At 31.0% G+C, this 25,892-nt stretch overlaps 1 protein-coding gene across 5 annotated transcripts in view; it reads left to right on the forward strand.

Moving 5' to 3' along the window:
- The window catches only part of MCU (mitochondrial calcium uniporter), a 516,099-nt gene that overhangs the window by 182,812 nt on the left and 307,395 nt on the right, over positions 1–25,892 (forward strand). For all 5 annotated transcript variants that reach the window (XM_067053485.1, XM_067053353.1, XM_067053456.1 and 2 more), the window contains exon 2: positions 13,355–13,421. In XM_067053485.1, coding sequence (XP_066909586.1) covers positions 13,355–13,421 — 67 coding nt within the window. The remainder of the gene's footprint in view (positions 1–13,354; positions 13,422–25,892) is intronic.

Consider the following 25,892-nt stretch of genomic DNA (forward strand, 5'->3'; position numbering starts at 1 on the left):
TATATATATATTTAAGGGATAGAGTGATCCTATCACTCAATGGATTGAGTGGGGTGCGTTGTGGAGAATCAGGTATCCTGCTAAGATGACGATTTATAAAGGCATGGTCCTGGGTATTCTGAGATACGCATCCCCTGCGTGGAGCCGGAACCTCATGCAGGATCAAAAAGAGGAGACTGGCCACCAAATATAGGTTGGCTTTGTTGAGGGTCACGAAGACCTACAGAACGGTGACGCATGAGGTGGTGCAGACCACTTCTGGTGCTGGCCCAAGCGATGCCCCTAGACCTCAATCTCAAGGAAGATTTTGTCAAGTTCGAAGTAAAGATGTAGGGGTTGGTAGCGCCACCGGAGGGACTCCGAGAAAGGATTTGTCCCCCTATACCCCGAACCTATGGAAGAGGATGTTGCGGGAGGATACCATTGGAGAATTGAATGGACGGTGGCAGGAAACTGAGAATGTTCTTCCCTGCCGTCTATTCAAGACGTAGAGCAGGGTGGGTCCTCCCAGATTATTGGGTCTTGCTGATTCTAACAGGACATAGTGGGTTCCGGAGAAAGCTAAAAAGTTTTAGGAAGAACATCGATCTCCGGTGCCTTACGTGTCGAGTCCCTGAAACTGCATAGCATATAGTTTTGGATTGCACCGCCATGGAAGGACACCGTGCCGGATTGTTAAGGAAATCCGGGGTATTCGCCCTCGCCGAGTCGGACTTCCCTCGTCTGATCCTCTCGTCGGGATGAGAATTATCCCTTCTTCAGAGAATTCATCTACGGGTGGAAGGAGGAGGTCAGCCCGACGCACTTTAAGTTAGGAAGGGCTCGACCAACCGGAATCAGTGAGCCACCAAGACAAGAAGATGTAGATGAAGAAGCAGACGCAGAATGAGACCAGTAGGGCTGGACCAGGCTGGGTGCAGGTGGATAAGGTGTAGTCCCATCTAAAAGGCGCTCATCCGAGTGTTAGGCTACAATAAATAATAAAGATAATTATTGGTGGCAGTGGCATGCGTAATTCTAGAGCACTACTCCACTGCTGCCGAACCACGTATGCCAGAAATGGCGAGGATGGGAGAATAGAAAAAATAAAAAAAAAGGTCAATCTTTCATTCATTTCCTTGTGATTCATGGAATTTAATCCTCCAATTATTTTTCTATTGAAATTAAATTAGCTGAAACATTTTCTGTGTCCCCTGAAAAGTTTTACAATTCGGATTTACCCCTTTTTTAAAAGTTAATGCCTCTTTTGTTTTTTTATTAACATGTAATTTCAGAAGAATTTTTTTTAGTAACCGGTACCAAAACGGATAATTAAAAAGTAATTACTATTATATATTTGAATGTTTTGGAATTAAATGTCCCAATTTATACTTTTAAAATTCCTAAAATTTATATCTTTAAAATAAGGATTTTTGTGCGTGAAATGGCACGAATGCTACCTGGAAATAATGCATGAGTTCAGAAGAGAAGTCCTTCTCCTTTAAACTAGAGACAACTTGTGAATTAACTTAGGCTCTTGTTTTGAAGTTTGAAGTGTCACGCTGTTTCTTGTCAAAAATAATTTTCTTCCAGTCTTACTTTTGTCTTTGTTCTCCTCTTTTATTAGGTTATAGAATGTAGCCGTTGTGTGTAAAATTTTCTTGTCTTCTCTTGGGTCAGACCTGGATGATGATGGAATTTAGTGAGAAACAAAAGAAAAAGAAAAATATTTGAAGAGGTGGATTTTCTGATAAACAAACATCTGTCTCAGACTTTGTTGGTATTCAATTTAGCAGATAACCTTTAACCTTGTCCTCTTTCTATTCAGCGCGCTCCAATCGCCATTGTAAATAAAGCTTTTAGAAAGAAGTAGGACGAGTTGTTTTCCGTTAGAAACGAAAATATAGCCGTTATTCATTTTTGGCCTAGACTTCAGATTTATCTTCCAAGTTAAGATAAAAATTCTGATGTTCGACAAATACTTCATTCAATTTCCATTAAATATACCTGCATTATTGTACTATTTGAAACGAAGGCATCAAAATGATTTGAATTTTTATAAATATGTATTTTAATTTTTGTAAATATGTTTGCATGTCATATCTTGATTGATTGAATAGTAAGCTGTGATTATAGGAACTCAAAACATTTGGGCTGAAAATATAAAAAAAAAAAAAATAGAACATTTTCCACAACAATATATTTCATATTATATATTGAAATCGACAAATTTCAAACTAGAGGCTTTTTCTTTTACTAATACTTTAGGGAAGTCAAGAAATAAATTTAAAGTGTTCCTTTGTCCAAATGCATAGTGTGAAAAAAAAATAAGTCCATGCAGTTTGTTCTGAATACTAAAATAAAATAATTGCTGTTTGCGTACGTGAATATTTTATTTTTACATAATGTATTTATTTACTATGTACCTATATTTTTACATATATTTGTTCAATTTTTATGTCTATTTCTTATTATTTTTTTAGGTATATTTATATATCGATCACTACTTTTATCAATTATTCTTTTAAAGTCTCATTGGGTTGAAAGAGAAAATAAGAAAAAAAAAGTGGGTAAAGGATAGGAAAGGAAGAAGAGAAAGAAAAAAAAGTGAGATTAACAAAAAAAAAATATAATAAAGTATAAAGGGAAGACAAAAAAACATGAAAAAGATAAAAGAATCAAACCGATGTAACAAAAAAAAAAAATTTCTGTTATTACATATTGTTACTTGTTATGTATTTTAAGATAAAAAAAGTCTGATTAGATTAGAATAATTATGCTGTTTAGCCAGCAACCCAATAAAGTTGGGCAGCACATCTTTCCTGTTTTTCATAAAGTTTTTCCCTGAAGATAGAACATTTTTGGAATAAGTTTTACCGTGAAGAATCAATCTATTATTTTATTTTGGTAATGTAAATTATTGCAATGTAATGTTATTTTGTAAACAATGTCTTCAAGATACGCTGTTTGTCCGCAAGAATAAGATAACCCTGTTTACAAAGAAGATTGCATCTCAAAATGCCTGCTTCTCCGATGTTCGTATATACGAGTAGGTTTTGAGGTCTCTTAGTAGCCAACCAGCTAGTATGATATATCGTCTACTTATGAGGCGACTTTATACTTGTATTTCTAGCCCTTCATGTTGCTAAAAAGACGAATTATTTCTCTGACCATTTCTATGTTCTTTACGTTCATTTAAAAAAAAAAACAGATACTGAGAGTTCTAAGGTACACCTTGTGAGGCTACCAGCAGGTGACATCGGTGTATCTCAATATACCTTGCCAGGATACTGGAACCTATGGTGTAGCTACTTTTAACAGGTCAGACAAATAAACATTATTAGAGCAGGCATCTTACAAATAGACATTATTAGTTTCAACGAGTAGGCGTCAACATTTATTGTTGTTCATCATAGATTTCAATGTTATTTATTTAGTTTGTTATAATTAATTTCGTGTACTTTCTCTCTCTTTTTTTTAGATTCATTTTATAAAATCCCATTTCTCTTATTTCATTTTCTTAACATTACGAACCCAATACTTTACTTTATTTTTATATATTTTATTTATGATATTAATAATTATTTTTTATATAATATATTATTTTCTTTGTGCAATAGTTTGATTCTTTTGCAGAATTTCCTTTCTTTTCTTTTTTCGTTTTCAATCTTTCAATTACTACCGCCCAAACAAGCAGAACCTGATCCATTCCAAGACGTTGGATTGCGTACGTAACAATTACTATTAGTTATACACTTAAATGCTTATAAATTAAACCTAAATTCATAGCTGGATTTCCTTTCGAAGTGGAATTATGCAAGGTGATTAAATATGAATTAGTGGAACTGCTGTCCAATTGAATGATAATTTGAATGCGGTGAATTAGGTGTGATTTTTTAGTTTCTGAAACATATGATATCTTATCTGTATTGAATGATTTTTCTTAAGACATTCCTTTAATTTCTATATAATAATTATTTCTGATAAGTAGAATAAATTATAGTTAATATCGTAATATTGAACATTGTTAAGTAATTTAATATGGGTACAGTAAGTGGTATTTAATGATTTATTATAGTAATAACAGAGAAGCAACTAAGTTTAGCGATTATAGATGAATATACGACTTAGAGATATTAGATGAAAACTTGGTGCTATCTAAGATGAGAACATTAGTCTATAACCATTGCTATTAACTAATATAACAACTTACCATCTCTTCATCTCTGAGTTCTTATTAGGTGATTATAACTAAAGGACTGACTAATAATAGAAGAGATATAAAGAAGGAAATCATTAGTTATATAAATATTACATCTTTAAACAAAAACATGTTAATAGTTACGCTTACGAGTGATTAAACTCCTGATTTGTGTGAACAAACGACCAAAAACAATCACCAAGCTGTCATTAAGTGATCAATTAGGTAACTAAAAGAAACAAAGTGATTGAACATTAAGCTGAACAATTAAATAATTAAATACCTTTGTATTGTATTGATCCCTTTTTAATTAAGCAGTTTATTCAACGAAGCTTAGTATTCCACAAAGGCATATTATTAAACCAAATTTTAAATTAAAACATAAATAAGGTTGGGTTAAAAATACCAAAAGAACTAATCGATAAATAAGTTCAGTCTGAAAAAAACGCTTTAATTTACTTAAAAGCCAAGGGCTTCTGCTCTCGTTGGCGTGTGAACTTCTACTATTTCCATCCGACACGTAAATAATTCTTCATGGCCAGTAATTATCCGAGGTGGTACTTTTATTTTAACCTTTCGATAACTTTTACGGAGATAAGTATATAAGTAATTAAAAACATTTACTAAACAGATTTAATATTATAAAAATTCTTTCATAAATGATCCAGGGATTACTAAACCCCATTACAATGTTCCATTTTAAGTCAATAGATAGCTTTACACCCTTTTTTTTTAGAAATTTTGTTATACTTACTATTATGATGATAATTATATAATTATATATTAACCTTTTTTCTGGCAAAAATAGAAATAATCTACTAAACTTTGTAATTTTTTGAGACTTGTATTTCTAGCCCTTCATGTTGCTAACAAGACCAATTATTTCTCTGACCAATTCTATGTTTTTTATGTTCATTTTAAAAACGTGTACTGAGATACACCTTGTAAGGCTACCAGTAGGTCACATCGGTGTATCTCTGTACACCCTGGGTACTGAAACCGATGGTTCAGCTACTTTTAACTCACAAATGTTAAAATTTGTTCTTTTTTGTTATAAAATTATTCAAAACAATCTTTCAAATGTCCCATCAGTCTTGTTAACGTTTTGTGGTGCGGTCTAAAATTTATTATGGGCTATCGGACGATTAGTACCGTAAAGTGGGGTGGCTTGGACCAGTTGGAGTGGAATAATGCCAGTGCTGGAGTTTACATTCAAACGCTATTTCTGAAAGATACGGGCAACTAATCATAGTTCAGGGCTTGAACTATCAGGCAATTAATCAGAAAATCCTCTATTTTTAGTTTTCCTCACATTACTCTTCTCTCATTAGAGTGCCACTAATGGATAGATCACTAATCATACTCCATTTTGATCTTATATCAAATTCTCTTGATGTATTTCTATGTATGGAGTTGGAAATAGCAATAGACAAAAAAACCAAAAAAAATCTCTCAAAGTCATCATCCTACAAAAAAAGCTAAGAATAGTATAGATAACAATTCTTTTGTCTTTTTTATCAGATGTAGCGGAAATCCATAATCTCATACCTCTCATACATAAACTAGCTACTTGTATTTTACTAATTCAGGAATTTGTAAGATAAAGTATGAGACTGCTGGTCGAATAATGGGTCGTATGTTGAAAATGAACCCAGTATAATTTTCCTTTGTTTTCGCATAGCTTCCAAAACAATAGGACACTCTCTTTCATTATGCCTTATTCGTCTACAATGCATCCTTTGTTTTGTATTTAACGACGACCAGCCTATGCCAAAGTAGTGAACATAAAAATAATCACAGCCTTAGGGAGGTCGTCCCAACTAAAAATCTCATCTGTTCACTATCTTGCATAGTCTATACACAATATTTCATTTAACAAAAATGCTGCTAATTAGTACAAATTTCAGAATATTTTTTAAAATAATAAAATATAATAAGCCTGATCAGTTCACCAGTTGGTGTATTATTATTAACCGTTCTTGAGCAATATATAATATGCTCTACTACACTCCTTCCACGATAAAGTGATGTTTTAATGTTTTGCTTTCTAATTTTAATTTGTTAATGAAATAAAAAATAAATGAAAGTGAATATTTTTTTATGCTTTCATGAGTAATGTTTAGTAATTTTGTTACTGGAAAAAATGAAGTTGGATTTTAATATATATTAAAATTGCAAAAATGATTTGTAAAACGTAATATTTAACAAAGAATATTACATATTCTTATCTTAATATTGATTTATTGGTAATGATACAAGATAGGAATATAAAAGAAACCAAAAGTTTCCTAAAATATTGCATTGTTATCTCATCGTAAACCAGAAAATTTGTTGGAAAAGTACTTCCCATGTTGTAAAAAACAATAAAAAACAATCCAACATAGATGAGAAAAATTAAACACAGTGACAGCCTAGAATCAATCCGCTGGCATAAGATCTTTCATTGAAGGATATAGTAAAATCGATGGTAAAATAATAATCTATAAAATTAATAATATTTTTTATTATTATTAATTATAAGATAGTTACACAACTTGCTTTAGGGACCTTAGTCAATTCTTGGAGTTCTGTTAATTTATTAGTTAGCTCCATCCACTCGATAAACCATCTGTGATTTATATTCTTTACCCACCTTTTTAAGGTTTAAGTGGCCCTAGAAAGGGTCTGTTGAACCATATTGGTTAATAGGTTTCATCAGAATTGAACCATCTGTCCTAATGAAACCCATTTATTTTCGTTTAGGAGGATATTTAACGTTCCTACATTTAATGGCATTTCCTCACTTGGTTTTCCCCGAAATCTTCTTTTATTATAAATTATCAATATTTAGCTTTAATTACTCCTCAGCATGATGTTTGACTTATTTAAATCATTAAGTACTATACCCTTCATATTAAAGAATTGTTTTTTTTATTCAAGTTGTTATCCAAAAGGGAGAAGATGTCGGTACCTCAAGTTTCCTGTTATTAATACCCTTGATGTCTTCTCTCTGAAGCCCAGAGACCCATGTAACATTTTCGTCATTTTTGGCATATTTAAACTCAATAACTTTTATAATAATAATCATACTCAAAACGATAATATATTTGTTAAGTCTCTGAGTTATGAGTTGGGAACTCAATTGAAGTGTTAATATTTACTCATATTTAAGGTTGTTCCATCTAAAGTTAATGTATCCACTTCTTAGAAGTAAAGATGGGTTTTTAATCATACAAAATTCACCACACCAAAAATATATTAAGTTGATTGCAAAAGAAAAAATTTCTTCTTTCAAATCAGTGTTTCAAATCACTTTAAATAAAAAATTAACTCATCTATGTATGATACTTCCACAATGATTTTTCAATATTAACTTTCCAAATGTCAGTATTTTGACTTTTAATAGAAAACTCCTCATTTATGCTTTAATATCGTTAATATGTAATGTGATAATTTTTTATAGTATCATAGTTCAACAACAAATAAATGCTTTAATTAAGTTTAAAATTACGTAGAATAATTTATATCTTAGCAATTCATTGTTGATATTAAATCAAAATTAATGAAGAAATTATAATTATATACCATGGAATTAACGAACAAAAATTAAATCTCGATTGAGCCCTAGGGAAGGAAGGACGGACATAGTCATATTGAAAATATTGATGTCCAATTTATTCAACGAATTCCATCTTTCATTTGAATAAGCCTCGATCCCTGGAGGCCTTTTTCCTTTACCAATGCAAAACAAGGTACAGAACATAATATTTCTTAAACACAAATTAAATATCAAACAGAACTTAGAATGGAAATTGATTTCAAGTGACAAATTGGAACGGTTTCGTTTTCATTTCCCATAGCGCCTTGTATTTTCAAGCTATTATAAAAGTAAATAATTTGGAGTTAATTATCATGAATTGTGTTATAAGTACATATTACTTGACTGAAAACATTTCTCTTCTGATCCCATTGGTGCTTTTTTCAGGACTTACGTTCACGGTACAGTTGAATAATATACATAACATAAAAAAGAAGTTTAAATATATTAACGTGGTGTGCTCAGAAAGTGCGCATAAAGTAACAATAAAAACTATTTATATGTAATCAAATAATTCTTTCCCTCCTGAACACCGCGTAATAAACAGAAAACCCATGGCCCAACATACACTAAGGTAGAATAAGCTGATAGAGGTGTCTTAAGATCTCCACAGTCTATTAGCCATCCGACAAAAAAATCAGTTAATTGTCCAATTGTCGATATCCAAATATTTCTCCTGAGACACAATATATTTGAGAGCGAATTGGGAATGATAGAGGATGATTTTCCCGTCTGAGTATCGTAGGCATTGCGGTTTGTTTCAATGAATTTTATGTAAAACTCAAATCCCAATGGAAAGGAATGGAAACAAAGTGGGAATCCTATGACAGGCACGTAAAGGAAATCAAAGGTGAAGAATACATCCCTCGAAGCAACATTTACGAAGATAATTTGTACATTTAAGCTCTCAGACGTCTCTCAGTTTATGTGACGCTGTCGAATTTGGCCTCGAAGGAAGCTCACCTCGACCACCTCCGTCAATGCAATACCACTGCGTACATTTTTCGTGCGTGAGGTTTTAGGTTTTGTTCGATTACTGATATGAAACACTCTCCCAAATTGGAGATGGTGCTTCGATGCCACACTTAGGTGATACGGAGTGTATCAGAAACGAAATGACGAGGCAGCTGAAGCTCCTTAAGATAGAGGACTTATAAAAAGCTTCCCAGGAGGGGAAACGTAGGCAAACTTGATGTCTCAGACGGTGTTCTTTGAAGGATATTGAAGTTACGGAGTCTGCTAAGAATGTACTCACCTGTTCCCCTTATGAGGCACTGAGAACAAAGATGATAAAGACACGGCACTAGATCCTGGTGGAGAGCGATGTCCCTCCGCTAATGACCTATAAGAAGTACTCGTACTACACGGCCTTTGTGTACGGGAGGAAGAAAGCAGTTGGCTCTACACACTTCTCCTCTTCCTGGGTTAAAGGAAAGGAGCCAAACAATGAGGCCGCAAGACGATAGGAGGATAAAAGTGGAAGATGTGGGCCATCTGTAGTTAAGGGAGTTAAGAGACAAATTCATGACTGCAGCGGTGCCGGTTCGAATCTGGCCTGGGGTAAATTTTTTGTAAACTTGAATCCCCACCATTGTTCGAATATGTTGGTTGCCTCTAGATAATTGGGTAGAGGAGTAACTTGGTACATGATGGTTACGTCGATTTTATGGCTGAAAATGTCGTTGCAAACTAATTAGTTGTTGGTTTATACGAAAAGAGTAGAGTTAAAATAAATAACTGAAAATCAATTAATCGGTTATTTCCTAAGCCGCTTATAACCGAGCCGAAAATAACTTGATAATAACTGGTTGGTAGGCCACTCCTAGAGGTACGAAAATGAACTGAACAGGAGGGTAGGAAATATTAGTACGGAGTAACTGATTGAATAGAGTGGAATAGCTTAATATCTGGACATAAATTTCTGAGGAAGAAATTTATATTTAAAAAAAAAAATGATTTTCCCTGATATTACCTTGTTGCGTGTATATTTTAATTATTCTAGTAGATAGAAGCAATTGTTCTATCTCCGATACTTCTGTTTTAGAAAATGAAATGATGTGTCTAGACCACTAACTCATAATTAGTCAACCTTTTCTCTCATGACCTCATAAATGTGCTCAAATTAAGCAGTAACGAAACATTGCCTAGTGAAGGTATGTGTTTCAAGAATGTGAAGACTTAATATAGATTCTCTCATTATTATTTATTAACTTACTGAATAATTTTATTTATAATTATGATGTGAAATCCGGAATATCTTTGTTTTAGTGATTATAATTTTTCCAATCGTAAGATTTTTTTTTTTATGATTTGGTACCGTTGTAATCTCAATGTTTGTTAATGCTATGAATAGCTGACTCAGTAATTACCATATTGATTGATTTTAAGTAAATAAAAATTATTTATTCTGTGAAATGAACTAATAAATAACCGGTTATAGTTTTCTGTGCTCAGAAGTTATGAATTAAATGCAAATTTTTAATTGTTTTCCCTTTTATTACATCCCTCACTCTCTGTCAATTAAGTTTGCCAATATCGTGTCTTCATCCGGTGAGATGGACAGCTGACGGTGGCAGCTTTACCTATAAATCTCATTTTAATCTTCAATTTCACTGACTCGAGTGACGTGAAATTAAAACTTTAAAGTAGAGACTTTTTTCGTTCTGCCAGCCCCCCAGGTTAGAGAGGGGGTAATTTTTAAAGGATCAAGAAAATTTCTTGAGCTTTATCTGTCAACAGGGCAACATTGGAATTTAGAAACGGTTTTAAATTTTCAAGGAAACATCGAAAAATTAGTTTTCATTATTTTTTATTGTCTTTCTCAGTCTTAATTTCGTTTAATCCTTTAGATTCTGGATTCATTCAGATTAAAATTTTGGATAATTTCTAGGTATTTATTTATGACAATAAGAAATAATTATTGGAAGATTATTGATTGACCGTGTGTATAGATGAATGGAAAATGGTCCGGGTGCGGTAAAAAAAAAAAAAAAAACTCAAATAGTATAATTATACTATTTTATTGAGCCAACGTTTCGCCCCACGTTGCAGGGCTTCGTCAGGGCTGTTTTGACGGCAGTCAAAATTAAAGTGCTAATTTGCTCCACTTCAATAATTCTACTATTTGAGTTTTTTTTTTTTTTTTTACTGCACCCGGACCATATTCCATTCATCAGAAATAATTATTGTTTTATTCTGGAACAAAGACTAGATAAAAAGTAATTTCGTTACATAGTATGTATTAATTTTGATCAGATCATAAATATTCGAACAGATATACGTTTTATTATAGCTAATCAATTTATTTTCAATTACTTTTTAAAACACTAGTTAAATCGGTCATCACTTTTCACTCAAGCTTAATGAATGAAGAGCGGTGACATAATATAACACTTACTTTAATATTCAAAAACTACATGTTAATGGAATGCGGTAAGATATGAGTGATGTTAAAATCACATTTATGTAAATGGCAACTCGTTAAAACTCTAGAGAAAATAACTTAATTACTCTCGGTCCGTCATAATACAATAACGTCTCTATCTAAATTTGTTATATTTGAAAAAAAAAATGTTTATTTTTCAGCTTACATTCTGTTCAAACTGTTATTTTCGGAGATCTTTTATTTTTTATTCTATTAGATTTTTATTAGTCCAACTATTGTATTTTACGAAAGCTTATTTTAACAGTCTTTTGTCACAAATTATTCTGGAATCCAAACTTACAACTTCAGTTTTTTTTTTTGTTTTTTTTACGAAATAAAAAAGGAATACTTTTTGTTATTATAGTTATATTAATTACCTCCTTTTTTTTGTTTAATGTCTGTATATCTACTCTTGATATAAAATATTTTATTCTCCACAAGTAAAACTCACAAAAAATCATAAAAGATTTATCCGGAATAGCTGGGATATTTTTGGATTCTCTTTGGGAGCCTTTGAAGTGGCTGTAGTCACTGACTGTGCCCTCTTCATAATATTCTTCAATACCACCCTATACCTACCATTCTATCTCGTATCTAGGTTGTGCAAATGCCCTGTTTATATTTATATTTGGACTAGTACGATGAATGTAGTTGTTTATTTGCTGTCTCGTAAAATTTAGAGACACTTACACCTGGCATATAACATGGTGTTACCTAAATAGCAGTTTCAGAGTTGTATAATATGTATGTATATAAATATGTTTTGACAAGTAATCTAAAATATCGAGGATCCCAATTAGGTATTTTTCAATAACTAATCAGTGTATTATTAAAATGATTTAGGTGACATCCCAAGATTTAATCATTTGTAATTAAATGTAAATTAAAAACTCTATTCTATATTATACCATAGTCTGTGTAGGTAATTACAATTGCTAATTGGTAAATGCAACCATTTGATGAACAACTGTAATTGAGGTATGCAATTACAGTTAGATGTTGAGCCTAAGTAATTGCAATCGATAATTACGTTCTTATTGAGTTTTAATTACTTTTTGCCCTTCAGTGTGTACATATTAGCTTTAATCATAAATATATAGTTTTTTTTTAACCGTCCCGTTTTGAAGCGAGTGCGTGTAAGAATCATGAAACGGAATGTACTCCAGTCAAATGATAACCAGAAAGAGGTCTAAACCTAATTTGAGGTATAAAATTATATTTTACCTTCAAATTCCTCTCTTATCCGCTCTTTAGTTTGTCACGAATAAAATCATCCATAAATACCATAATGTTCCATATGAAACCGATCTAGCCCGAACCAGATATCAATCTTTATAAACTCCCTAACCGTCAAAATCCGCTATTCCTTCTTTAATTTAGTAGAAAATCTTAAGAACAATAAAACTCGTTTTTCACCTTAAAAGCAAAAATGAAAATTTTTAGGTGATAAAGATGAAATATGTAATAACACTCTAAACTCATCTAACAATTGATGGAACTTATTATTTTGATTTATCCAAAACTTATGTGTTTATTCTTTTAAATAATTGATTTCTAATATATTTTGTGGTAAATAATGGAAATAATAATTTTTGTATATGCCATAAAAATATATTTATTCAAAATTATTATTTAATTTCCGTTTTTTAATATTATATTAATGTTATAAAAATTTTTAATGTTATATTATAAATTTTAAAAATAAATGAAGGTATAGTAAATCAAAACTGAGAGTATGAAGTATTTTTTTATGTATACTTTTAATACAATAATAATATATATTACATAATATTTTATAATAATATACAATACAATAAAATTATATACGATTTTCCCTGCAGAGATTTTAGTGTAGTTCATTTAATAAAATATGAAGAAATAAATCTAGCTGTTAAATTTCAACTTACATGAATTTCCTCGAAATGGATTCCGAGCTTAATAGCTTTTCCTTAGTTGAAAACTGCGTATTTATCTCTATTGTCGATAACTAGAAATAACAAAGATAAAAATATACTTGCTTAATTGTATTTATTTTTATTTATCTTTCTACTTAAACCGAACTTTTAATTTAAAAGTAAGGGAAATAAAAAAAAAGAAAGATTGTTAAAAATCAATTTTTTTTTAATGATTTTTATATTTCTTGTATAAAACTGATTTGATTTTTTTTTTTCAGATTCGTGACTGGAGCAGAAGGCATCGGTGTTACAGACACTTTTGTACAAAATCATCGGAAACAAACAGTGAGTACGAATAAAAGAAAATTCATATTTTTAAAGCGCGGTAGATCAAATTGGCCAGGGTGAGACTAAAGAAGTGTAATCTTTCTCTTTTGTAAACATCCCTGACAATAAACAATTCCTTCCCTAGATGACATTCTCCTCCCTTGGATGCTTCTTTTATTTGCTTAAATTATTGCATATGTGATAAAAAAAAAATTATTTTATTTGGAATAGAAGCTATTCCAAAGATAGTAGCGTAGAATGCAGTTACTTTCTTTACTGAGGTCGTCCTACAGACATTCCTAAAACTATTAGAGTTTTAACAAACTGTCTGTGGTACAATCTTTGAAATACTTGAAACACTAAATAAATACAATTTTTTATTGTCAGGTTCGTGAAGCTATTCAAGCAAAGCAGCGATATAATAATTACTCAGGTGAAGAAGATGGTCGGGTGTGGTCAGAAAATAAACAAAAAGTTTTCTGACCACACCCGACCATCTTCTTCACCTGAGTAATTATTATATCGCTATACTTCGATACTTCGACCTGAATTTCTGGTCTTCATCAGGGCTTGTGGTGTTGTGACATGTATGTGGATAGTGATTAACGCTTCGTTGGCCCTGTGTTACTGGATTCATAATGAGTGTCGATGGCTGACCGTAGATTAATATTTAGGAAAGATGGTCGGGGTGAGGTGCGGTCTACAAATAAACAAAAAAATTATTTATTCATTCCGACATTATAGTTAATTACGGCAAACCATCAACAACATGAATTCAGTAACACAGGGCCAACGACGTGGTAATAGCCATCCACATACTCGCCAAAGCATTAGAAGCCCCGACGAAGACCTAAAATTCAGGTCAAAACGTCGGCTCAACTAGAATTTATTCTCTTCCTGAAATCTTCTAAAATCCGCCTGACAACATTCCAGAACCACAAGAATTGTCTGATCCTGAACCACCTTCTGCCTTTGTCAGTAAAATTGAAGGCTTCATTTCGTTCGGTCAAGAAATTGCTAACAACCAAACTTTAGACGTTTCTCCCGCGTTGAAGACATAAAAATCAACTCTACAACTAAGGATTATTATAAAAATCTTGTCAATTATTTCACCCAAAAAGATTATGACTTTCACTGCTACTAATTAAAACAACAGAAGGCATACTTCATATTCGTACCGTAATGAGGGAAAAACGCATAAGACTAGATATCCAACTGAAAACGTATTACACAAAATTGACCTACAAACTAAAAGTAGAAATTAGAAACTACATAAAAATTTAATTAACTTTACTGAAAATCTTACAACTACTGACAAATCATTTTGGAGGACCACTAAAAAACTGCTGAATTCCAAAGATTTTAACCACCCACTACTCAGTAATTGAAGGATTAAAAGAAATCCCATCAAATTATTTTTACCCTCCGTCGTAAACCTACCGACTGCCTTACAGTCTCTTTTAATTGATTTTTCCCCCTGTCGAACTGATTCACTACCTTGGACTACATCTGGACAAACGGCTAACCTGGATCCTCACACAAGATAGTTAAGACAGGAAACTGCACGTCGATTTTTAATATTACAGCGCTTACTAGACAAACGGCCTAAACATCCAACTCATTACAAAAGACTGATCTACATGACTGTAATATGGAGTTGAGCTTTGGGTCTCCACTAAACCTTCAAATTCCTCTCGTATCCAATCCTTAGAATCTAAAATCCTCAATACTCATTACTCTATCACTAATTAAATCATACATAAATACCTTAATGTTGTAAATAGTTTTTATACTTTATTTCTAACTGTTTTCACTGTTTGTAAATAGTATCTATTACTTATCTGCAACCAGTGCAAAACAGGGTTCAAAGATCGAACGCCCTGGCATCGTGCCGGAATAATCCTGCCAACATGAATCAGTCTACGTTGCAACTATTTGTTGTTGAAAATAGTAGACTGAATATAAATTTTATTCGTGTATTTTCTAAACTAAATAAAAAATATATAAATCTATTGAGAGTAACATAAATAATTGGCTTTTTGTATTCGTTAACCATTGGCATGTGTACCTTGGCATATAAAATTAAGCTGATTGATTGCCAGATATACACTATCTCTAGCATTAAGAATTCAAAGCACGCATCGGTATATTTTTGCATTGCAACTACAATGTTAAGTGAAATCTGCTCGTAATAAAAAAAAAAAGTATAATAATTTATAAGATAGATTTGTCTGTATTACTAACTCAGGAGTCAGTCAATGTCGTTTATATTGAGTAACAATTCGAATATTCTTTTTCATATTAATTTTTATTGTGAAATCCTTTCCCACTATACGCATATTTTTCTTTCATTTTGCTTCGGTGGCTGTAATATTTGTTAAGATAGCTCGAAATATATATGAAATTGGTAGATAAAAGAACAATTTAAATTTACCTTCTTACATTTTCTCTATAAGGTGGGAAGTTTCAGAACAAAACAGGTTAATTTCTTAGAGATGAAGTTTGTATGCAAGAAGGTAAGAGGATCTAAAAAAAATGAGGATGAAGCAGCTTCCTGTACTACCTAATGTATTTAGAACTAAAGCGATAGAGATAACTTGAAATTAAAATATCTGTAAAAAGAGAAATTTTAATATGGATTGGAGTAAAAACTAGCCATATCCATCTTTAGAGGTTTTTGATTTAGTATATAATATTTTCTGTCAAAGATTAAACTTATACATTAAAAACATCGATCTCAGATAACCTGTAACTACGGTTGCTTTATCTCTTATGACAAAAATTGAAACACAATTCTGGTTTCTATAAACTAGTTTCAATTTTTAGAAGCATTTTTCTCAATTTCAATGTTGGCCTTGATGGCTGTAGATTCAATCAACAAATATTATGTGTAAATTAATGGCTTAAACTATACGACTCGGTTTGTCTCTGGATTATAATCATAATTAGATAAAAATGTTACCTAAAAAAAAATAAGTCTGCTATGTACGTAGGTTAGTATAGCTTCCTCACCGTTTTTCATTTCTTTTTTTTTTTTTAATCTTCTTAGCACAGATATTAAAAAATATATGTTTTATAAACTATTTGTCATTTTGTATTAAATATTTGCTACTTATATTTCATATTGTAAGATTTAAAAATACAAATATAAAACAGTCTGTATAAGTAAGTAATTTATAAGAATCATATTTAAGAAATCGTATTTGAAATATTGAAAAATGTCTTCTATGTGGTCATTCGTGCAGAGCTTCCTCACCATATCTACTATGTACATAGGAATTCTTTTTCCATCTTTACAATAGTACTTAAATACAATCTTTTAAGGTTAATATTATAACGTCATGTTTATTTTTTTATATACCTTCTGATCGTTCTTATCCCAATTATGTTGGTGAATACCCTTATTTTAACGTTAATGATCTGTCGTTTGAGAATTACATCTCCGGGAGGTTCATCGCTTGAGTAAACTCAAATGAGGGATTCCGATACTAGATCCATTTTGCACAAATCCCTAACGATCGTCATAATTCAGGCCAAATTGAACGAGGCGTTTTCGAAACAGCTATACTGAGGAAAATGCCTTTATGCATGCACAAGGAAAGGTAGTGGACGAAATTTGATAAAATTGATATGTGGCCTACCATTTACTAATCTGGACAATCCCTAAAAAATGATTAAAAATCGAATTAACAGTTCGCTAGACGATGTCTGTCGCAGATTTGATCTAAAACAGATATCTTGGTAAAGCAGAATTTTTTCCTTGATGTCTCACAAGCAAAATACGAGTGAAAAGTTTTAATTCTCAGTACATACATTTCCTCATTCCCTACATAATTAAGAAGCCTCTCTACATTCGAGATAGCAAAGACATGTATAAACAACACTGTGTTTACTTAGTAAACACTTTTAATTCCATTAAAAGAGTAAACAATAAATCGGGAGGCAGGCGATTTTTAAATGATTTAATGATTTTCAATTGGAAGGTTAATCTTTATTTTTCATGTTAGCTTCTATAGTGATGAAATCTTCATCAATATCTTAAAATTTTGAAATTAAATCATCTTCAGAATTATCCATATTAATAGTTGTAGTTACATAGTGCTATCTATTGTATTGAACAGTGTAATATTGAAAATAATATCAAATAGATTTTTGCCTGAACATCTGGTTGGTCTTAGACCCTGAGAAAGAGTGGTTCGTCCTAAAACCTATTTTATGACATCTATCAATGCAGTGGAACCATTTAAGGCTTAATGAAATGACATCCAGGTGTTGTTGGCGAAGAGAGGGCAATGTGCGAGCTAACCCCAGACTAAGTCAATTATAGTTTACTACAAACACTTGTCGGGAAGTTTTATTTTATATTCTTTAGGGGTGGAGCTACGAAACGCCAACCAGAAGGAAATAAGTGAATGATAACTTCTACTACGACACAAGAGGAGGGATGGTAACCTGATGGAGGTACTAGAAAGTGGAAGAAGTTTAGACTTGCTGCTGGAGGGCTGAAGGAAAAGCATGGGAGTGCCCAGCGGACCTTCAGGCAGATATTACTGCCTTACATAGAGATAGAAAGAAAAGATGACAGCCAACCCCATCCCTGCTTGAACACTATCACACACCACGGCATGCATCACTACCTCCAACTTTCCACCCACTGAGTGGGTATTTAAATATAATGTTAAGATATTTTTGTATAACAAGACCATCTATCTGAATCATTTAATCGTAATATATTATTGAGGATATAGTTAATGTAAATAAATTAAATAAATTGAGGCTCGTATTAAACAAACAAACCCTCTCTCATATAATATATATTTCAATAATAAAAATAATTTATGAATATATGTAATTGGTAACTGGTAAACACGCTATGCCTTTGGAAAATTCAATGAAAATAGTTTTGAGGACTCAACTAATTTTAATTAATTTAAATAATTTTTATAATTACCATCACTAATTCCATTACGTTCCATAGACAAACAGGTATGAATTGTCATAACAATTGCCGTTATACAAATAAATTACTTTGTCATGATATAGTTAAAATAATTTATAATACACTCTACTTTTTTTCATTTTCCATTACACTGGACTAACGTTCCCCCACCAGTATGATGGTTAAAATAAAATAAAACGTAGTGGGCATTATGAATTAACTAAATTCTGAGAATGGATTTTGTATTGATTAGGACTATATAACTACTATTAAGATGTATCATCCAGATGAAGAGGGAATAATCTCTAAAATACCATTAAATAACTGAGGATAGAAAAAACAAGATCATTAAATACATACTAAAGTTAGCATTTGAACGAAAAATAAGACCCATCATCTTTGAACACCACATCACTTCAAGAAATCTCAGCTCATACTGAGTTAATTGACAAAATCTGAGAGAGGTTAATAGCTGATCAGCAAAACTAACGCATATGAAACATGAATTTTCATTTTTATACATAAATGACTAACCTTTAGAGTGTGTGTGTGTGTGTGTGTGTGTGTGTGAGAGAGAGAGAGGGAGAGAGAGAGAGAGAGAGAGAGAGAGAGAGAGAGAGAGAGAGAGAGAGAGAGAGAAATACTTTATTCATTTATGCTGCCCAAATACATCTGGTTGCTACATCACACAGCATACTGATCAATCCGTAATCGGACATATACAAATTACATATAATTACAAGGTATAATAAAATAGAAAGAATTTTTTTTCCCTACAGTTTCCAACAGTTTTCTGTTACAATCAATTTCTCTCTATACACCAATAATAATTAAAATAAATAATCATGTATCACATTTTTAATAAATTTCATCACTTACCTAACCATATGCTGAGAATGTTAAATATTTACTGATTATAAATATTTTTTTCCGATTTTGGTCTCTTTAATTCTGGTATACACCTGAGAATCTGGAAGAGTTCCCTATTTCAAAACTAAATTTCTCCATTATCGTTAATGGCACACTTAACTTGATGCGCTTCTAACCTTCTAGATTAATGTCATTTGCCTAAGTTAGTTCTGGAGAAGTGCCTGTCTCAAAGGATTTTCGAAATAAAATTTATTAGTATTTTTCCCCCGTAAGTAGGTTTTCGTTTAACAGAGGATATTCTTTTTTGAGACTACTTTTCTAGATTAAATTTCCTTATTTTTAGCTGTAAAATGATGATTAGCTATCTACTTTCACATTACTTTAGTAATTATTTAATAATTAAATATTAATTATATTATTATTATGAGATGTGAATATTATAATGGATCTCTTACGTAGTGTACACCATTCGCTGCAGTAGACACTGGAAAATGTTGAAAATGTATAAGAATATAATAAGAAAATGGAAATTAACAGACTGAGAAATAAAACAAGGGATAGTTAAATAAAATGAAAAGTAAAAACAGAAACAAATAACAAATGAAGAATTTGGGAAAATAGATTAAGTGGCGTGCACTGTTGCAATCCAATACGTTTGGGCAGCACCTTTCGATAAATTGCTTTCCTTAGATCTCTAATGATTATGTATTATATGAATGAAGATAATTAAACTTATATATTTTTCCTGTTGGTTGTACTTGTTGTCAGATATAAAAGGCAGCATTAAGATTATTAAAACATTGATTCGTTTTAAATTCTGTTTCTTTCTCTAAACCATAGGTTCGTAGGTATTCACTGCTTTGCCCCATAAAAATAATCTTTATTTAGCCTTAATCTTATTAGTATTATATCTTGTAATTACAGCAGTATCGATCTGAGATTTATTGTCCCTAGCCAATAATAGAGAAAACACATCGGAATGCTTATTAACTGAAATAAAAGTTTTCCTTGCGTGATTTTGACGTTGAAATTATTGAAATTAAATTTAAAATATTTTAGATAAATTCAACGGCGAATTACGAATTATATGTTAGGCGAAATCTTATTTTATTCCAATAAAATTTTATTTAATTGTACACCCTGTATAGTTCGTATTTTCGTGAACTTGCTTTATGATTCAATGACTAGCTCACTTAATATAATGGAATAATTCTGGTTTTTTGGGTAAATTTTGTAAAAAACTACGAATCTCTCTAACTCACCGTTAGCAATCGTTCCCAGTAAAAAGAATTTTCCGAAGTATTTTCCCGAATGAATAAGATCGATAGATGTTAACACGTTTTTCTTTCTTTGGTGTGAAGTCTATTTTGTTTTATATCAACTGTTAATTAATTAATATTAATTAGACGTCAATCCATAACAAGTAGTCCAATGATGTTGTCTTGACTATTTTAATTTTTTTTTACATTTTGTGTGTTGATTCCTTCGTGTTTCTTGAGATAAAAACAGTTCTAGAGAATTTTTTTTTCCCTCAAACCGCTCACAAATAGCTCCCATTTTTCGTCGGTTATATGGGCCCACTCAGTGTATCCAAGCATTTGCTGTTTCGCCGATATCTCAACAAATATATAACTTAGAAAAATTTAAATAATGTCAAATGCTTTGAAATTTTTTTTTCAAATCTCATAAGATGTTACTGATTTTTAAAATTAATTGCAAGATATTCTGCCAATCTCATATTTTTAGAGTGAGCTTATAATAATTAGAAAAAGAACACTCGTTTCCCTTAAAAATCCATACATTGTTCTGGTTTCTACAAAATCAAATTTTATCTGGTAAAACTATTTTTTTTCTTTTCATATGCTACCTGAAAAGAGATCGAACGTTTCGTGCAGAACCCAGAAAAAAAACTTTTTTTTTTGTCGGCCTGTGTAATTGAAGTAAAGACAAGAGGTTTAGACAGTAGTTTATATATATATATATATATAGGCGTGGGAGTGACGGACCCACCCTATGAAATCCACGTCAGAAACTGGACCTCCACGGTCTGTCGTGCCAATGAAAAAAAAAATATACAATGAAATATATTATTTTACTGATGTGCATATGAAGAAATGATTGTGTAAGTGGATGTAGTGCAATGTAAATGTTCTTATGAGAATCAATTTTATTGAATATTTACTCAAAAAATATCTTATTTCTTTCAAATGTATAATTATCGCTGTTTAAATGCATTTAGTAAGTAACTATGCTGAATCCATCTAATTAATTAGTTAATTCAAAATTATATACTGACTTATCGTTTACCTCACTCACAGTTAATATGAAGCTCAGTAAAAGAAAAAAGTTCGTGTTAGAACAGTTCGTGATAAAATTTAAAGCTAGTCTGTTCAGTTCAGTCAAGATAAGTGCAGTACAATCAGAAGATAGCTGCTTATGTAGCATAATTACAACTAAATGAGAAGAAAAGAGCAACGATGAAGTTATATTTATATCATATTTTATATTTTGTATCATATATTTTTGCTTTTATAATTTTTTTAGACAATTTGTGGTATTTCTATATTCAAAGTTAAGAGCTTAGTCAAACAAGCTTCTTTCGTTCAGAAACTAAATTGATTTCTTCTTGGAACTTCTATTTTTCAAATCGTAATATTCTAAAGTTTATTTATATGGATAGATATATATTATAAGCTTATATTACATAGTCGTGACGAAGTGTATTGTGCTTCTCACAACCAAAACACATTTATTACACCTCATTCATTGGTTTTCATTATTGTATTGTTATCATTAAAGTATCTTATGAAATCGGCATAAAATGTATTACAAAACTAAATATAAATACTATATGCATCAATGAGTTTAAAAACAAAATAAAAAACGTAACTAAATGGTTCAAATAAAACTTTTTCTTTAAATAATTACAACTTCTTATTTTTTCTCTTTTCCCTTTTTTCCCTTTATGACAGCTCTTTTTGCTGTTTAATAAGCAATATTTTTAGATAAAAAAAACTTCTCTCATGTTTAGGTGTTAAATAATTTTCAATTTATTATAAACTTAAATGTGTGTATCTTGTAATTTACATATTATATTATAATATAGTATATATCGCTTTAGTGCTATTTTCTTTTTTCATAAATTGATTAAATATATGTAATTTACTATAAAATATTAAATTTATATATATATAAATTTAATATTGTATTATTTTAAAAACAATAGATTATTACGACACCTTATTCTTTTCCAATGAAATGTAAAGTACCACATAAAAAATATCCTTAAGCATTAAAATTTTATTATAAAGATACAAACTCATATTGTCAAGTTCACAAGTTTTATTACGAATAAAATATCCATGGAAAAAAATTAAATAAACAGACTTTTTTTTTTTACTCCAGAAATACTCTTCGAATTTTTTTTAATTCCATAATTATTTCCACTCTTAAAAAAAAAAAATCTTTTCTCTCTTTTAAATAGTGATCGTGAAACATAATTAAAGGATATTTCTCTTCATCTTATTTTATCTAGTATTTCATTACCTTTAATCAACTGTCCCTTTGGTAGGGCTCATATTAAATTTTCCTGTCTAATTATGTTTGCTCTTTTTAAAGTTGTATTTCCCAAGCGGTAGATTTTTATCTGGGAAGTTAAAAATTAATAATTATCTTTGAGTCATCTACGGCCGGTCCCTACGGGGAGCCGGACCGACTCTCCTTAATTAGGAAAGACCGACAAGTTAAATACTTGTTATAACATTACAACTGAAAATTTTTTTCTTTCCTTTTCCATACTACAATGTTCAGGTATTATAATAAGGCCATTGTGTTTTCAGTTTTTTCTTCTTTTTTTTTTTTTAATTACCTTGTATTTACAAAATTTTAAATTTTTTTTTAAAGAGCTCCTATGCAGCATTTGAGTTGAATGTCAAGATTCATTTCGCAAGGCTGTCGCGAAATGAATATTGACTTACCCAGGTGGGATTAGAATCTACTACTTTTTGAACCAAGTTATTTGGGATCCTCTTCCAAACCCTATGATTTCAATTCAATTACAGTGTGATCATAACACTGTAGGTATTCAAAAATACAATTAAATATTGCTGTATGCTTAGAAATTAAATTTCTATTGCCATTTTTCAACAATGAATCTTTAGAGTTGTTACAATACGTTCAATTTATTGTTAAATAATTGTATGTGTAATATGTTGTAAAGTTAGGTAACTAAGTAATGTATATTGGATTTTCCTCGTTCATTATTTGACATTGGTTTTCCCGTTACTCATATTTCTCTTACCAATTACCAGGGTTCAAATTATGCTGATCCTAATCACTCAGTAATCTAATATTGAGACTGCTCATTCCCGACTTTAATTGAAAATCACAAAATAAATTATTCCTAAGTATGGTATCCTGTTCTATCCATTCTGAATTCGGAGTTAATATTATTCCCAATATACTTATAACACTTTTTTTTATAATTAAGTGGTTGATAAATAACCATTTTAACTTTTTTTTATTTTTGTTCTTCAAAATTAGTAATCTAGTCTCTAGTTTTAGTGAGTAGTGTTTAAGAAAAAAAAATTAACCTGAGAATATATTTTACCTAACTCTTAATCATGCGATTCGGAACGTTTACAATATTAAATGGGTTATGGCAAAATTAATTAGTTTTTTCCCAGTATATGAAAATGACTTCGTATTGAATGAATCGGAAACGATACATTGAAACTCCTAGCTATTCATAAGAGTAACGATCAAATAATATTCCAAAGTGGTGGTATTAGTAATTATATTTAAAGAAAAAAATCTGCTGCTGTAATTCGTATTATAAAGTTTAGAATAAATATCGGAATTGTTCATGACAAAAAAAAAGTCATGCGATAACTGATCGGGCGTCATCGAGTTTTTCCGATTCAACCTTCTGTATCTTTTTTTTATTTTTTCTCCTCTAATCATTTATTAAATTCATCAATATTTTTAATTTATATATTAACATTCCTAATAATGGGGACTGGGTATTTGTTTAGAAAATCTGTAAGTGGAATAGAAGTGATATGAAATCAATAAATAGGATGATCATCCAAGAGGACATTTTTTTTTTTAAAAAATCGGCATTGAATACCTTTTAAGCTATTTCGATATGAATAAGACCTACGTAATATTTAAGACTGTATAATTATATGTTTTACTTTATTGTTATAGTCGTTTGATCGATTCTCTGGCACTCCAGGTTTAATTTGAAACATCCATAACATACGCATGTCCTAAATATATAATTTCAATGTTGCATGACTTTTCGGTATTTCAAGACATTAACCACTTATGGGTAATGTTTGCCTTATTTTCCGATTTTTGTTTTAATTTCCGAATTGAAATGTATAATAACTATTGAAAAATGGAATATTTGATTAAATTGTGTGGTAAATGTTTGAGTGATTGAGAAATTCTAAAAGTTTACCGACAGTATGTTTGTTATCCTGCAAAATTGAATGGAGGTCTGCTGGTAATTCATACAAAGATTTGAGGTAGTCGTTCATTCGGCATTCAGTTAAATTGTATTTGACGGTAAGTCACGTTCCGCAAGTCTGGACTATAGGTGGAAAATCGCGGGCCATATGTTAACCTAAATTCATCGCTGGAATATTGCGTAGTGACCAGGGACCTTAGTGAAAAACAATGATAATTGGATCATTGATCTTTCAATAATACTTTTGGAACATAATGGGTTCGGTTGGCATGAGTCTAGGTCTATCTTTATTTGTGGAGCACCTTCAATAAGAGAATGTCAACCAAACCGCAGTTCACGTGCTCCTGTTTACCCATTTTCTCTCAGCCTGTAGAACGGGTTATATATGCGATAGTTACTGGGCAGAGCTGGGTATAACGACAAATATATCACAAAAGTTGAGGGGAAATATATAGGCCAATAGAAATAAATATATATATTTTTTTACATCTTTAGAGGTATTTTAATAGTTACCAGTTGAATTCGACAATGACCTTCAAAACTCATTAATTAAAATTCAATACCACACTTGAGAGAGCTGTTTTGACTTTTTTCATTTAAATAAATATTTATTATTATTAATAAATTATTATTTTAATGGCTTTTAGGCAAGCTTTAAATTAGAATAACGGTTTTAATATCATAATTACTTTGAAATTGTGATTCTTAAATCTTTTGCTATAAGTGTAAATTCGTAACTTAGTGCATGTATTCTGATTCACCGCAATGAGTTGTCGGTTAGGTACTCCAGAACTCAGATCTGCATAGGATTATTCTAGTCACGTATCTCCTTAGACCTTTCTTAGTCTTTACCTCGTTAGCTTTCAATTCTTCTTCTCACGTAAGGAAAATGTCGTCGCTTCCGTTGCTATCTAGAAACAAGTACAGTAGCTTCTAGAAATATATATCAGTTTGTTTGAGAACATTCAATATTAAATGTGATGTGATTTTGACGACTATTTTGAGAAACAATTGTGTTGAAAATAACTTATTTTCAAATAACTTAGATTGCCTGCTTAGTGGAACGATCCTATAAGCGATAAGAAAACAGGGAATAAAACAAATATATGCATCCCATAGAAAACCCACATTGTGGGTAATATATCATTCCTTCAAACGGTGTTGGCCGGAACAGAATAAGTCGCTCGCTGAATCCTTTCCCTTCTCT

The sequence above is a fragment of the Halyomorpha halys genome, unplaced genomic scaffold, assembly GCF_000696795.3.
Source record: "Halyomorpha halys isolate HHAL.00 unplaced genomic scaffold, Hhal_1.1 Scaffold169.1, whole genome shotgun sequence".
Taxonomy (NCBI): domain Eukaryota; kingdom Metazoa; phylum Arthropoda; class Insecta; order Hemiptera; family Pentatomidae; genus Halyomorpha; species Halyomorpha halys.